Source organism: Colletotrichum abscissum (genome assembly GCF_030869225.1).
Source record: "Colletotrichum abscissum strain IMI 504890 chromosome Unknown Scaffold_13.1, whole genome shotgun sequence".
NCBI classification, from domain to species: Eukaryota; Fungi; Ascomycota; class Sordariomycetes; order Glomerellales; family Glomerellaceae; genus Colletotrichum; species Colletotrichum abscissum.
Window position 1 is genome coordinate 903,589 of NW_026850021.1, and position 15,098 is coordinate 918,686.

Below are 15,098 nucleotides of genomic sequence, written 5' to 3' on the forward strand. Positions count from 1 at the left end.
GTCGTTGAGGCTGAGATGCAATGAATTGTGGGTACTTGTTATAGAAGACGCAAACAACTGTTGCAACGAAGTCTTTGATTGGGATCACAGTCTGAAAACTATGGGTACTGCATCTCTAATCCTGTCTCCCCTCGCGTCTTCATGTTTGATGACCTCTGCTACTTTAAGACCGCAATTCGGAGGCATGACTTTAGGCCAAGAATTAGTCTAATCCGTATGTATCAGAGGTGGGGAAGATGCTTTGGTGAGTTGCTTGATAATGCTATTGAGAATGGGGGTGGGGTTGGTGGCTATTAGGCTGAGGGGGCCGGACACAAGCATCCGGATGTTGATAAGGGGGCCTATAGATCCGATAAAGGCAAGTCGAAGCAGGTCGGGCGCCGGAATTCAATTGCGATGGCCACCCAAACGCGCGGGGTATCGACAAGGTGGCAGATAGTGATAGAGTAATTTTACCTATTTCAGTCGAAAATGGTGAGTTGACACATATGATAAATAACAAAAAGATCATATTGGTCGCTGGCACGAGCCTGGGAAAGGAGAAGCCGCGTCTAAGCGAAGATGGCGACGATTCGAAGTGCGCAAGACCAAGTGTCGACCTCGATTATGGCTAGATTGAGGCTTTACCATTTCCTCAGTCTGAGACTACTACTGCTACCCCACTACAAAGACCAGCGAACATTTCTTTTGATCCCAGTCGTGGAAACATGTGATATACGGGAGTAACTACATGCAAGTGCCTACGTTTAGACGACCCATCTAAGTCCTATGGTGCTTCTCGAAGTAATCACCACATGACACAGAACCGTAGTAGGCCACATGCAATGATTTTAGTACGCGACTCTATGGATTGCACTTAGGTAAAGGCTGATCTAATATGAGGACTTGCTCGAAGTATAAGACATCAATGTCAAGCTCCAGCAATCAACTATCATCAGAATTTGACGCATCTACTTAAGTAAGATCATTGTCACCAAAATGTCCCCGGCTCTTTGCCCAAAAGACCGAAGAATAGCACCACTAGACTTGGAGCACAGTCTCTGCATTCTTGCCACTTCAAACTTCGGAAAGAGGTCTTTGATTGGATGAAGAAGTCAGTCGGTCTCCCTGAAAAACTGGAATCTACTATCCTTCAGTCTATGAACACGTGCACAAAGTCGGATGCGGGCGGCGCAGCCTGAAATGCCCGACCCGCATTGGAATTCCATAAGTTTGAAATTGGTATCACAGGCTGCCTCCCACAGGTTCAACTTAGCCAAATTCTGCGACAGAAGCCGTTTTGTGGCATCAGGCAGAATGGCTTTCGAATTGGGCCGCCAGGCTCGATGGTTCGCCCGCGTCCAATACGTCAAGCTAATGTGATTCGCTGTGGCACCAACTCTCCTCATATGTAAGCAATGCGGACGAAACCGCTGACAGGAGCTCGCGCTGACCTGTCATATGACATCTCAAGAAAGCCTGAAGCAGGCTGCAGCTCGGTCTCGTGAGCCACCGCCGAATCGAGCCACAAGTTGTTGTAAAGGTTGCCATATGTCATGATGCAGGCGGTGCAGCGGCTTTGCTTGGACGGCTGGGCTTGAGAGCGCCTTTGATTTGGCAAAAAGTGTGGCTCAACTATTAACAATGCCCAAATTGTTGAGATCTGACTGCCTTGCGCGGTGATTCGCCAATGGACGAGACCAGATCGAGCCAGACGCGTGGTTTCACTGCCCGGTTCCAGCCCAAGGTTGCCTTGCCTGATTTGACCCTCCACGTTGGCCAAGTCGGCTTTTTATTCCATTTCGCATTGTGACTCTCATGTAGGGGCGCTGTTGTGCTCTTGAGTCATCAAGGACCGGATGATTTCGGGGGCGTTTGATATTTGGCTATTATAAGAACCCGTTCCCCTCTTGACGAGGCCTTCCTTTCCGCGAAGAAACCGCCTAAGAGCCTTGCGTAAGGTATTTCACCATCAGATCGACCAGTTTTAGACGACAACATGACGCATCGAAAGCATGCCACCAAAGGCTCTCGGAAGAGTAGTCCGACTCGAGAGTCGCCAGCAGATACTTCCAATGTAGGAGCAGCCTATGAAGAATACTATGCGGCCCCAACTCCCGGCCCTTGGTCGTCATGGGTCCGCGATGCTGAGGGCAGGGGATTCTACTACAGAAGCCGAATGAGCGCCATAGGTTTGTTTGAGTCTCTTTCACCAAAGCATGTCGCTTATTTCTGACAATGTGGTAGGAGATATTGAGTGGGACTTTTCGCGCTCGCCAACGTATCGGAGTTATAACTACATGCAGCCATTGCCACGGATGTCCTACTATCAGCAACCCATCAAGACAAGCCCGAATCCAGCAACTGCATTCACATACACGTTCCGTTATCCGTCCAACTCAGCACCGCGGGAAGACCGGCCGACAGCAGGATCTGACTTTTCCCACGATGCAAGCGACGAAGAGTCATTTCCAGCCGCGAGCTCCAGTGTTTTGATACCCGCCATCATCGACGTGGACACCAAGAACAATGTCAAGGTTATGGTTCCGGATCCCAGAACCGGAGAAGCGAAGACAATTTATGACAACAGGCATAAGCATTCCCATAAGAAGAAAATGAGCCCGCAACACAAGGTTGAGAACTGGCTGCACAGAGGGTAGATTAAACTTGGAGAAGGCACAGTTGCTGTCTTTGATATCCATGATCAGTGGATTGATCTTGTCAATACCTTATGTACGAACACCGATTTACGGGAGCAAAAGCAGGGATTTGACTCACATTAGTAGAGATGTCCTTTGCAGAGTCAATGGTTTTAAGATAGGTTTGAATCGCATAATAAAGTACATACAATTTGGACTCTTCCTGCAATCATCCCATACACAGGCGGTTCAGGCATTACGGCCTCCCAGGACACGCATTCATTATAGCTCGTGCATCGTGACGACAGAACACCGTTGATTACATTTCAACGTGTGACTTCTTGATCTCGCGTCCTCGTGAGACCGACGTGATGTGTGGCTGGAGTCCGGCCCCCAGACTAAACGCGCTAAGGTGCCCCATCCAGTGGGTTGGGCTAATCGAAGTTTCTTGGTCTATAGAGAAGAGGCAGCTAGTCGTGAAGATTGGTGGTCCACAGATCATAGATCCATAGCCTATCTTGGATAAGGCTTTCTCCCAGACCTTATTATTTTCTGAGATATTGGTTGGCAAAATTCCCAGTTCGGGCCAGTTCCCTATATTCACTGCGGTGCACCCGTACTGCTAGAAACCGTTCTTTAAATAAGACTTGGCCCTTAAATCTGACTCACATTTTAGTTCGCGTTTATTTTCAATTGGTTCTAGGCGTAATCCTTCGTCGATACACTTATCCAATGCCTGTAGCCACACCATTCTGTAATCAGGATGGCCATAATGGCTCGTGCCAAAATTTCCAGGTGCAGCCTATTATCCGCGCCCAGAGTAGCCTATTCGAAAGGGCCTTCTGTCAGACCCTTAAGTATTTGATCCCTTCGACCCGTCCGTTCTTCGAAATATTCCCGAAAGGTGTCTCACAAATCTGCCACAAAAATTCCTGTCCTAGGTACTCGCCTTTGAACTTGCGACCATGCCCGGAGGCTTGTCTCCCGCGGGCTTCCGCCCACGGAGCTCAAGCCAAGTGAGGGTGTATTCCCACGAAGAAATCATCTTTCCAAAACTCTACGAAGAGGCATGGGGCAGCGATGGGTTCGGCGATAATCGAACGGAGCTGGAACGAGCCAGAATCTTCCTCATGCGGTTTGCGAAGATGAATCCTGATCCATTTACGAGCCAAGAGCTGCAATCAATCGTCATGAACCACGAAAATCGGACGATACCGGCGCTAGCTCTTGCAGTGCAGATGAGGATCTTTGGAAATCGCCACGATAGCTTTGCGGCGACGCCTCTTCTGCAATGCATACGATTTATGCTCTTGAAAGCCAGGGTCCCAGAGTTCATATTTTCGGACAAAACGAAGCTTATTATGGATTTTTACTTCGATCCAACGATGGCAAGAAGCATTGAGCCTCCACCACCAGATGGTATCGTCTACAAATATCCCTCCGGTCGTCTCAAGATTGCTATTGTAGGCGGTGGGCCAACAGCGCTAGCATCAGCAATATCTCTCGCCGAGAAGGGTGCTGGGAAAATTCAGGTTCACGTCTACGAAAGGCGGTGGGTCGTCAAAGATGGGCCGAGGGGACCTTATATCGACTACCCCTCGACAGCCAGGCGTCGTGATCAGGTTGTCACGCTACAAGAGTCGGTCACGACGTTGATGAGTAAAGCAACTCAGCAGGCATTGTTTGAAGGTCGTCCAGAACGAGTCTGGCCGGGCTCAGCCAATATTCAGATTCGCAAAGTCGAGGATCGTCTTCTCCGGAGATGTCACGCCGCTGAATTTCAGGATCTCATTCACCTCCACGCGGAAGGTGTGACGCATGAAGATATGGTGAAGATTGGCGACTTCCATGTTCTTCTGGGAGCCGACGGAGCTGCATCGTGGGTCCGCAAATCGTATTTCCACGGATATGAAAATGAACGTGGGCGAAGTTATGCCCTGGGCCTCGCATTTGATCGGCCGGCCGGTCTGCCATGGTCGCAACCCCTGAACGTCTTCTTGACTCTGGGTCAGACTCGGTATCTCCTGAACGCTAGTGACTACGATGGACGTGGATACCTCAACATGCAACTCACAGAGGCAGAGTGGCACAAGATGCTCGCCAAGGATGGCCAGCCAGTCACCTTTGGATATCCTGGCTGCCTCCGAAACCCCGATGGGACTATACCGAAAGGCTTCACAGAGAACCAGGTCTTTGCACCTTCAGAAGACAGAGAGAGTTCACTATGGAGGTCAATTTCTGACGGCCTCAAGCTCTTCGGCTTCAAAGAAAGCGAGGTCATCAATGTCGTCCGGATTCCAATTGTTGTCCAGGCTGTACGAGAAGGCATCCAGTATCTGCCGCCTTGTGACTCGGGGGCGATCAATCGGCCACATGCCCTCGTTGCAGTGGCAGGAGATGCTGCTATGACAGTTCACTTTTGGCCAGGCCGCGGCCTCAATAGTGGTGTTAAGTCAGGCATCGCTCTAGGAGACGAAATTGTCCATGCGCTCAATGGGGGCAAATTCGTTGGGTTGCCTCTTACCGCTATGAATCAGTACAATGACTTCATCATGAAGTTGCAGGACCGCGAGCATGACAAGCGCAGTATCCCGATACTTAATCAGTCCGGTACACCAGAGACCTTGGGCTGGCTACTCAGCAAGGCAAATACGGTCCCGGACAACGTTGCAATCGAATGGCTTGTGGGTGCAATGGCTCAGATTGCGGAACGACTTGAACAGAGAGGCGACTGGGCCTTTGGCCCCGTGGCTAACGTCGAGCCTCAACTTCGGATAGTACTACGACAGATGGACTCTGCAACGCTTAGGGAGATGGCAGTCAGCTTCCCGTGGCCAACACGAGAAATGGGCGGTGCCGAGGTTCTCCCTCTCCGGTCTATGAAGCCAGAAGAGAAGCAAAGATGGCTTCAGGGTATCTGGGGGCTATTGCGAGACGAGGTCGGCCGAGACTCGCAAAAGCGTCCTCCCTCCCGTGGAGATCGAGGACGGCCACAGTCTACATCACGATTTGAGGCCCCGCGTGGTGCTGCCCTGCATCCGCCTAGAGCCGTTTCGCCGTCGACACAGTTCCTATCGCCAACGCCTGATAACGCTGCACCAAGCCGCTCAGAGTCGACATTACGGAGAAGCAACGCCAATAGAGGAGGCATATCACCAGGCCCCTCGGAGCGGACACTAGCTGTGCCCAATGAGCTAGATGGTATGTCATTTTCACGGCCACGCTCACCATCTATGGGTGGTGAAATACCGTTGGGAAGATTGCTTAGCGTGAGTCAGCGTCCGGGCCGCGCCGTTTTGGCCGATGCTATGTCGTTGGCACTATTTCGTGTCGACGGGGATTGATAGCTGAAGGGGAGAATAATGAACCCGTATTCGTGCTGTTGAATAGCCATGATCGTCGGAATCATATCGCAGGCATGTAGAGGCGACCTAACTTGGACTTTTGCTATGCTCTTGTGCCTGAACTTCTAAAGAGTACATTCGCGAGAATTGGTTATATTGCGATTTTCTCACTGAAATCAACTACCTAGATTTGAAACTGTCTATCCTTAAGTGAAATCTACAAAGAAATCAGATAGATTTCTCTGTCAATGTCGATGTGCAAGTAGTATTCCTACTCCGTCATGACTCGATGACTTGCAAGCAAGATGGCGCCTTAGCTGGCTCGGTCTCGCGACTTTGATTCCTCGGACGACTTTGAAGGAATCTCTGTAAATCATGCCGGAGGATACGAGTGTCCAATGCTTTTAGTATTACGAACGATCGGTGAGATCTGGATGTCCAAGAAGCGGTATGTCCGCATAATTCCGAAAATCCGTATGTCCTCTGGCCGAACCCTTGGGTATTGGGCTCCACCATGACTCAAAACCCACTTCTTGCCCGCTCTGCTATAACTAGAGAAACAGAGGGACACGAGCATGTGAAAAGAAACTTGTGACTCTATGTTAACTTGAACTGGGGATAGAAGATCGTTATGAACTACGCTGTTTTGACACGGCTGGCAATCACATGCTTCTCTCCTAGACCTTCGGTAGAGGGCAGTCCAAATCTGAATCACTTCAGGAGGCCTTGGAGACGCAGAAAACGTAGTTACGTGCAAATAAGCCGCCCAACGAGTTACCAGGTTAATTTGCCCCTGTCCCGGTATTGTGAAGGTTAAGTCTGGAGTGACCCGTTCGCAAAGGCCCCGACCCGGGGTCCGGAGTGGAGCCCACGAACTGCCGAAGCGGGTCCGGTTCCATTATCCGTAGTTACTGGCTAAATCCCGTCGTCAACCCGTCGGTTGAACATTCAGTTTAATTATCCGGACGAAAACGAGAAGCTTAAAAATAAGGAGTCTTTGTGTCAGCACTGACGGCTGTGGGGGTCATCTAAGATACCTTCATTCTAGCCTAAGCCAAGCAGCCGTCAAGGAAGGGGCTTTCACGATGACAACTTCCGACCTCTCCGAAACACGACGCCAGAAATTGAGATATATCCACAATTCCCAGTCGAAGTAGCGTCCGCTGGGAAAGCATGGGCGCGCGATCCACGCATAAGTGGTTCCCCTCTAGTCTCCGATTTTCAGACTCCATGACGGCATTGTCAGCTATTCTTCAGCACGTCACGCGAGCCAAAGTCGGCCGTCATTAGGTTGAGTGGAGGGGCGCACGGCATGACGGAAGTCCATGATCGTGGGCCGAACCTACGAGAAGACTAATCCGAAAGTCCCATAGTTTCGCGGCTTCCCGTCCCTTTAAAGCAAAAAGTCCACAATGGATTCCACCTCTCAGAATGCCAAGTCGGACTTTTCCCTGGTTTTGGCTTTTCTTGCTCAACTCTTCAATTGCGATGATGGTGGGCGTGAGATAGCGAGATAAACGCGATATGACTTGTACTTACTTTAAAACCCGCGTCTGCGCTGTCGTGGAGGAGTTCCTGGAGGTGGCCGAACAGGCTCAAGCTCGCTCGACTGGTTAACACCTTGAGAAATGCCTTCCATCAGCCTAGCAGCGGCCGTCGCCGCGTTCGTCGCCCTCGCGGATGCGTCTTCAGTACTTCTTCGTGGTGGTACGATTATTGGCTTCGACGAGTCAAGCAATTCACTGAACGTCATCCGCAACGGCTCTCTTCTCATCACGGACGACCGCATCACTTCCATCTACACTTCAGATCAGCCCTTGCCGCAATCATCCAACGACACGGAAGTCATCGATGTCACGAACAAGATCATCACACCGGGCTTCGTTGACACCCACCGCCACGGTTGGCAAACAGCTTTCAGGACCATCGCCTCGAATACTTCGCTCGCGGAGTACTTCACGCGCTACGGCGAGTACGCTGCCGCTGGCCTCTTGAGTGCCGACGATGTCTACATTGGCCAGCTCGCGGGTCTCTACGAGGCCCTCAATGCCGGTGTCACGACGACGCTTGATCACGCCCATCACACTTGGTCTGATGAGACTTCGGAAGCAGGGTTGAAGGGCAGCATTGACAGCGGCGCGAGAGTCTTCTGGTCGTATGCCTTTCACAACGTCACAAACTTTACCATCTCGGAGCAGCTGGAAAACTTCAGAAGCATAGCGACCAAAGCCGAGTTTGACGGTACTCCTACCACCTTGGGAGTGGCGTGCGACTTTTTTGGGACCGACGGTGTTCTCGCGGATATTACTGCAGTTATCGATCTTGCCAAGTACGTCGTTCAACACAAGTTGACAGTGGAAGTCATTCTAACAGGCGGCAGAGAGTTCAACGTCTCAGTGATTACAACGCATAGTCTGCAGGGCCCTTGGGGAAGTAAGTTCTTGGCCCTAACCACATAATAGTACAGCTCTCATATTGACCACTTCATAGACACCAACAGTCCAGAGGATGTCCATGCTATCGGAGCACTCAATACCAGCATTCCGGTCGTCTTTTCGCACGCGTCATTCCTGACCTACAAGGGCGCATCTCTTCTCCGCTCCACCAACCAGTATATCTCAATCACGCCAGAATCGGAGATGCATTACGGTCACACACATCCTCACAGCCACCTGATCCAAGATCAAGGCTCCCTCGGTGTTGACACTCACTTCACTTTCTCAACCGATATCCTTACGCAAGCCCGCCTATGGCTTCAGAGCACCCGCCGCCTACTCTATCAGCAAGTCCTCGCAAACTGGCGCGTACCTACCAGCACGCCGATGACTGTCAATCAAGCCTTTCTCCTCGCTACAAGGAACGGGGGACTTGCTCTTCGCCGCCCGGATCTGGGCGTCATAACCGAAGGCGCCAAAGCCGACGTGGTTGTCTGGAATGGCGAGAGTCCCGCCCTCCTCGGCTGGGTTGACCCTGTCGCTGCTGTAATTCTACACGCTAGCGTCGCCGATGTCGAGCACGTCCTGGTGGACGGCAAATTTGTCAAGAAAGACCATAAGCTAGTGGTGCCTGACTATGAGGACGTCAAGACGCGGTTCCTGGACAGCGCAAGGAAGATCCAGCAGACTTGGAGGGATATCCCATTCTCAGCTCTCGAGGGAGAGTTTAGCAGCTCGGAAGCTCCCTATGAAGCTCCTCTATCGGTCGATGTTCTGCCCGGAGGTGAAAGTGGATACGGTACCACGTTTGTTTGAATACCGGTGCCGCGGTAACAGGCTGAAAGCACATATGCCAAGCCTGTGCTCCAAAGGTTTGAGGGCGTACCTTAATAAAGCCAATGATATTAATGTAGTATTTGCGAGTTACGAAAAAACGCTTCATAAAGCTTGAGTGTATTTGATGATAATAGACAAGATGAATAAACTCTTCGCTATACCGTTCAACTCGCCTCCTGAAGTTTCAAACTTACATGTACAATACATAGTTTACTTACATTTTGGTAGGTTTGAAAGATTTGATGTTGCAATAGAGTCTATCATGAACATTCAAGCTATCTAGTCCACTTTTGAGGATCTAGAGTCGTCGGTTCCTTGATGCCGAGATGATGCGCCGGCGGGATACCGGGCGGTTTAGATGGCGCGAGACACCTTGCCAGTCTCCACTTACATCTCCTCATCTCCGCCCGCCGCCTGTCGCGTTATCTTTTCCGGGATCATCCTATCTGCCTGCCAAGTCGAGGGGAAGCTGGAGGCTAAGACAACTTCAACCCACAAGATACTCCATCATCAACGTTACCCAACCCATCAATAGTGTTGAACTCTCTGTCTTCCTGAGTTTCACCCAGTCTTCGGGTGGCGCAATTGCCAAAGGTTTAGCTCCTTGCATCATAATCATTAGTGTCTCTCAAATGGTCCAACGACTTCATCGAGAAGCCGGGTTGCAGGCCTTCATTAGCGCAATAGAAGAGGATGGGTGCGCTGTCATCAAAGACTTCACGAACCAGGCTTCACTTGATGCTGCGCATGAGGAAGTGCAGCCGTATCTCGATGCGTCGCTTGCGCAATCCGGAAGTACCGTTGGTGCTCTGAACGGTGGGATTGCGACTTGTACGAGGCTCGTTGGTCGAAGCAAAACTGTCCGCGAGAAGTTTTTCTCAGACTCTTTATACCAGGTGCGCTTACAACATCTTTATCGTGCTCATGAATCCATTATTGACTAAGACCGGCTTCCACAGGACATTGCCGATCACTTCATTGGGCTTAAGACCGAACTTTGGTACGGAGATGAACCCACCATCCACAAATCCGAGCCTTTGCTCTCGATCTCCATCGCAATGTCCTCCCAGCCGGGAGCAAAAGCACAGAAACTGCATCGCGACGACAAAAACCATCATGCGAGGCACATCAAGGCTAGTCACTACACAAAAGGACGCGATATGCTTCTTGGCCTATTCGTTCCGGAATGCGATACGTTTGAAGCAAACGGTGCCACCCGGATCGTTCCCGGGTCACATCTGTGGGGCGATGGAAAGCCTGACTTTGGAGAAGATGGCCAAAAAGGTGTTGAAAACGCGGAGTTGAAGAGAGGCGAGGCATTTGTGATGTTGGGCAGTTTGTACCATGGCGCTGGACAGTATTCCCTGGAGAAGGGATGTCGAACAGTGCACATCATGTTCATGTGCAGCGGCGTTCACCGTCAAGAGGTAAGAGACTGTAGGCTTCAACCTTTACTACAAAGTACGGTTACTCACGGAAATGCAGGAGATTCCATATCTAAGCTACCCGATTGAAGATGTCAAGACATACTCAAAACTCGTGCGTGACCGTCTTGGCTGGAAGCAGTCGGAGCCCAACTTGGGATGGGTTGATTTGAAGTCTCCAGAGTACCTCCTAGAATGATGCTACAATGATGGAATAACTGATTTTACTTTCTTCGATAACAAGGTAAGGTAGTTAGGAATAACTAATAGGATAGTTTGAGTCACGGGTTCGCCAACCTGTATGGTCCCGGGGTGACTGCGATAACCCTAAAGGTCCAGGCTCATTTTCAGTGACACATCAAGGTAGCCAGCCGCAAGCACGAGGTTTCAGTTCCCGCGAGAAACGTCGAGAGGCAAATGTTTCATGGCCTATTATGCAGTCAAAGTCTATTATGACAGCAAGCAAGACGTCTAACATGAGCCGCTCCAGAGGACCCTTTTTACCATGTCTACAAAGGTTTTATGGAAGACTATAAAATGGGACGGTGATCGCTTTTGAGTCATGAAAACTTTTCCTCCTTCTTCCGTTTCCAATTTTCAAGCTATCCTCAGCTCGAAAGCCTATTCTTTGCCCACACTTCCAGCATGAAGATCCATTCACTCCTCTCCGCTGCTCTTCTCAGCGGCGTAATGGCCGCCCCAGCACCCACAGAAGACCAAATCGCAAAGGTACCAACGCGCATCTCTAGACAGACACTCTACAATATTCGAAAGGCCTGTCCGACATGCACCATCACAGCCACCCATGTTCTCCGCAGCAACTCAGATCCGAACTGTCCTGAGATCAACGACTGTTGCAGCGCCAAGGCTCCGATAAGCTGTTACGAAGACGGCAAGTTCAACATCGCACAGAAACCTACACCAAAACGGGATCTCGAGCCGATAAGCAAAATTCAGAAGCGGCAGTGTCACCCCTGTTGCACCGATGGCGATGCTTGGCCACCGGAAAAGCGCGGACGCTGGTGGGGATGCAAGAACGTCCCGGGATTGGATTGCAGAAAGTGCATGAGCCCCCCGGAATGGGAGTGGATTATTCCTGGGGGTGTTAATGAGAAAGAAAGGGAAGATACTGGAGACCTACCTTGAGTCCTTGAGCATTCTCGAACTCTATCACGTCGACAAAGGCATGATGCGTCACAGCCTCGAACGCGAGACACGACCGCACTTACACTGGAAGATCAGGGGGATGAGTTCAGCACGATTTACTTGGATAAACATTATGTGTTTCGAGACTTGGAAAGACATATCGGTAGAGAGCGCTTAGTACGCACATGGTCAAAGTCAGTAAAACTTAGTCAACTTTCTGAAGTCCTTCCCAAATTCACAAGTCAAGGTTCAAAGCAAAACATTCGGCTCGATAACAGGCGTCGGGTATATTTCAGCTCTTATGCCTTCATTGTCCAAGCAGGCTTTTTTACTCCAAATAGCTATCTTGCCTTGAATTCTGTTGAGAAATTTTCTTTTAGCGACTCCACGCCCTCTTGATGGTTGAGTGACATCTGGGCCATGAGCCCCTTTGCCACAATTCAATATTTTCAGTAGTGATTAGACTTCTTCTTATTGGTCACCATTTCAAATGAAACAGTTATGACAGTTACTCAGCATTTCTCGATGGAAAAAGTTACAGAAGTGTCCATCGAGGCCGTAGATTCGGACAATTGGGTGATCGGGAATTGACTCACTGGTTCGGCTTTTAGACGCCACACTTTCCAAAAACAATGGGTCCGGTAGCGGCGCCACAGTTTCCGGCCCCAGTCAAACTCATCGACTTCCTCAAGTTCACTACACATATCTCAGTAGCTCATCTCGTCGTATTGCGGAATACCCTAACGTCAATTAACTCAATTGAAACCAGACAACATCAAACATGGCACCTGCTTTGGAGTCCAGCAAGATCGCCTTCATCGGTACGTCCCATGCAACACTAAACGACCACCCACGATGGCGGGGCTGACGCGGGGTATTCACAGGCGGCGGCAACATGGCCGCAGCGATCATCGGAGGCCTGGTCGCAAAGGGCATCGACAAGCAAAACGTCACCGTCTCGGAGCCCTGGGATGTGAACCGTGAAAAGATGGCCGCCCTCGGCGTCAAGACCACCACATCCAACGCTGAGGCCTTTGTCGGCGCCGACATTGCCATCCTGGCCGTGAAGCCCCAGGTTGCAAAGGGCGTCTGCAACGAGCTCGGCAAGGCCGTCTCGGGCCAGCAGAAGGTGCCTGTAGTCGTCTCAATCGCCGCTGGTATCACCCTCGAGGCCCTGCAGAAGTGGCTGGCGCTCGACGACGGCCGGTCCCCGCACGTCGTGCGTGTCATGCCCAACACCCCTGCCCTGGTGGGCGAGGGCGCATCTGGTCTGTTCGCGGGCAGCAACGTGACCGAAGACGAGAAGAAGTTGACCGAGTCCCTCATGGCGAGCGTCAGTAAGGCGACGGAGTGGGTTGACAAGGAGGAGCTAATTGACGTTGTCACAGGCTTATCAGGTGAGTCATGCCCGGACACAATGCATCAGTCGTCAGCGAAAGAGGACAAATCCAACAAAAGCCCATAGGATCTGGCCCTGCATACTTCTTCGCCATGGTCGAGCATCTCATTTCCAGCGCCGTTGGCCTTGGCCTCTCCCCCGAGCAGGCGAAGCGCTTGGCCACCCAGACCTGTCTCGGTGCCGGCAAGATGCTCGTCGAGTCCCCCGAGGAGCCCAGTCAGCTTCGCAAGAATGTCACCAGCCCCAACGGTACCACACATGCTGCTCTTCAGAGCTTCGAGGCATCCGGTTTCCAGGAGATTGTCAACAAGGCTGTCAAGGCTGCAGCGGATCGCGGTGAGGAGCTCGGAAAGACTCTGGGCAACCAATAAGGCAGTTGGTCCGCAAGAAAAACTGCACTTTTTCCAGATCTTTGGGACGCTATATCAAGGGCAACAAAAACTACGCTAGGTACGGGTTTAGACCTCAAAATGGGAGGGTTGGGTCTGGCAAGGTAGATACATGAATAGATGTAAAGATGACGACCAAAGCGCGCTTAACACCCAATCCAACGAATCCGATGATTCATGGATTCTGCAAGTGAGTTATTTGGTTGTGCCATTGCCCAATTGCCACGTTTCTCTTCCTCGCACTTTAGCCTGATGTTCACCGTAAGGACTCGACAGGTCTAGTCGCGGGGGGGAGCAACATCAGTCCTATTCTTCACTCAACGTGCCAGCTCCTTTGAAGATGAATCACAATCGGCTACAACACCAAAAGACCCAGAGATCCCTAGTCGGAACATTCAAATTTCAAATGGTGGCACTGCAACTGGGCAGCTTATCTGCCCTACCCAAAGGTGCCAACAGATCTCAGAGCCTTCAGCTCAGTTGTCATATCGCGAACCACCTGGCCATATCTCTTAAATCCCTATACGGCATAGATAATCCATCCCCGTGTGGTCTAGCTCGTGTCACATTCCAACCCCAAGACCATCCAAATTGAAGACAATTGGTCAGGGTGTAGCTTAGTTGCATTTCGTATCCCAAAATTGACTTTGCTGTCTCAGTCGCCTGATACATTAACGTGCCCCTTAGCTGTCAAGGCTGTCTAGGGTGTGACAGAAGAAGCCGTTCGTTGTGCCCTTACATTTTCGTGGCGACATGGAGCCATCACCGCCAAATCCCGTGACCATCTCGCAAGGAGTCCATATGGGTTTTGATGTCTCTTATTTCAAGACTTTGCTCTCAAGAGCCCTTTTCTCGTTTGTAAGGTTGAATACTCTTTCTCTCCCAAAGATTCCAAGAACTCAGATTAGGTCAATATTGCACCATCCTGGGTCCATGCAGAATCAATGTGTCGATCGCTCGCAGCGTAAAGTTAACGTGGTTGCGAAAGTTGCGATGTTACCGTTGCTAAGCAAGCTAGCTAATGAAATGCTTATGATGCTAAGGACTGCACCATCCTCGTTGAATCGTATGGTGTCGATCCCTCTTTCTACGGGCGCAGCTCAATCGATACCGAGACTCAGGTACGGGTCTTGAGATCTTAACGTTTTGCCGTATCTACCTACTTTATGGTGGCTTTGCGCTAGAGACGTCCACATTCCCACCGTCCGCCTCACGATCTGTCGCAGAGGAAAACCAGATACAAGGCGGTCGCGGCACGAAAAGTTCATAAAGCAATAAGGACTACACATACTGAATTACCAACGGTATTTCTTATGGAGGTTTTCTTCCGGTTGCTAATCAGCTTCATTTATGCAGGTGGCCGTCTATCAAGGGGGGGGGGGGGGGGGTTACAATTTGCCCGTCGGTTGGCCGGCAGTCAAGGATGATGAGCGGGATCATCCGTTCATGTAGCGATTCGACAGGCTTTCACGGTGCCAAGACGTTTTCAAGAATCTTCGTCCCAGC

The 15,098-nt window shown here is 50.8% G+C and overlaps 7 protein-coding genes across 7 annotated transcripts; 6 read left to right on the plus strand and 1 right to left on the minus strand.

Annotated features, from left to right (window-relative positions):
• Positions 1-1,094: 1,094 nt before the first annotated feature.
• On the minus strand, positions 1,095-1,537 carry CABS01_06473 (uncharacterized protein; the record flags this gene model as incomplete). Its single annotated transcript, XM_060539839.1, has 2 exons — positions 1,095-1,380; positions 1,434-1,537. 2 exons carry the CDS (start codon positions 1,535-1,537, stop codon positions 1,095-1,097), a joined length of 390 nt encoding a protein of 129 aa, XP_060404376.1.
• Positions 1,538-1,978: 441 nt separating this feature from the next.
• Positions 1,979-2,639, plus strand: CABS01_06474 (uncharacterized protein; the record flags this gene model as incomplete). The annotated part of the gene is made up of 2 exons (XM_060539840.1): positions 1,979-2,171; positions 2,227-2,639. 2 exons carry the CDS (start codon positions 1,979-1,981, stop codon positions 2,637-2,639), a joined length of 606 nt encoding a protein of 201 aa, XP_060404377.1.
• Positions 2,640-3,583: 944 nt separating this feature from the next.
• CABS01_06475 (uncharacterized protein) lies at positions 3,584-5,962 on the plus strand (the record flags this gene model as incomplete). The annotated part of the gene is made up of 1 exon (XM_060539841.1): positions 3,584-5,962. One exon carries the CDS (start codon positions 3,584-3,586, stop codon positions 5,960-5,962), a length of 2,379 nt encoding a protein of 792 aa, XP_060404378.1.
• Positions 5,963-7,590: 1,628 nt separating this feature from the next.
• On the plus strand, positions 7,591-9,213 carry CABS01_06476 (amidohydrolase; the record flags this gene model as incomplete). The annotated part of the gene is made up of 3 exons (XM_060539842.1): positions 7,591-8,291; positions 8,343-8,395; positions 8,453-9,213. The coding sequence occupies 3 exons, from the start codon at positions 7,591-7,593 to the stop codon at positions 9,211-9,213; spliced, it is 1,515 nt and encodes a 504-aa protein (XP_060404379.1).
• Positions 9,214-9,866: 653 nt separating this feature from the next.
• Positions 9,867-10,857, plus strand: CABS01_06477 (uncharacterized protein; the record flags this gene model as incomplete). Its single annotated transcript, XM_060539843.1, has 3 exons — positions 9,867-10,130; positions 10,194-10,661; positions 10,720-10,857. 3 exons carry the CDS (start codon positions 9,867-9,869, stop codon positions 10,855-10,857), a joined length of 870 nt encoding a protein of 289 aa, XP_060404380.1.
• A 446-nt stretch (positions 10,858-11,303) lies between these two features.
• Positions 11,304-11,804, plus strand: CABS01_06478 (uncharacterized protein; the record flags this gene model as incomplete). The annotated part of the gene is made up of 1 exon (XM_060539844.1): positions 11,304-11,804. One exon carries the CDS (start codon positions 11,304-11,306, stop codon positions 11,802-11,804), a length of 501 nt encoding a protein of 166 aa, XP_060404381.1.
• Positions 11,805-12,585: 781 nt separating this feature from the next.
• On the plus strand, positions 12,586-13,574 carry CABS01_06479 (NADP oxidoreductase coenzyme F420-dependent; the record flags this gene model as incomplete). Its single annotated transcript, XM_060539845.1, has 3 exons — positions 12,586-12,625; positions 12,689-13,201; positions 13,270-13,574. The coding sequence occupies 3 exons, from the start codon at positions 12,586-12,588 to the stop codon at positions 13,572-13,574; spliced, it is 858 nt and encodes a 285-aa protein (XP_060404382.1).
• Positions 13,575-15,098: the final 1,524 nt, after the last annotated feature.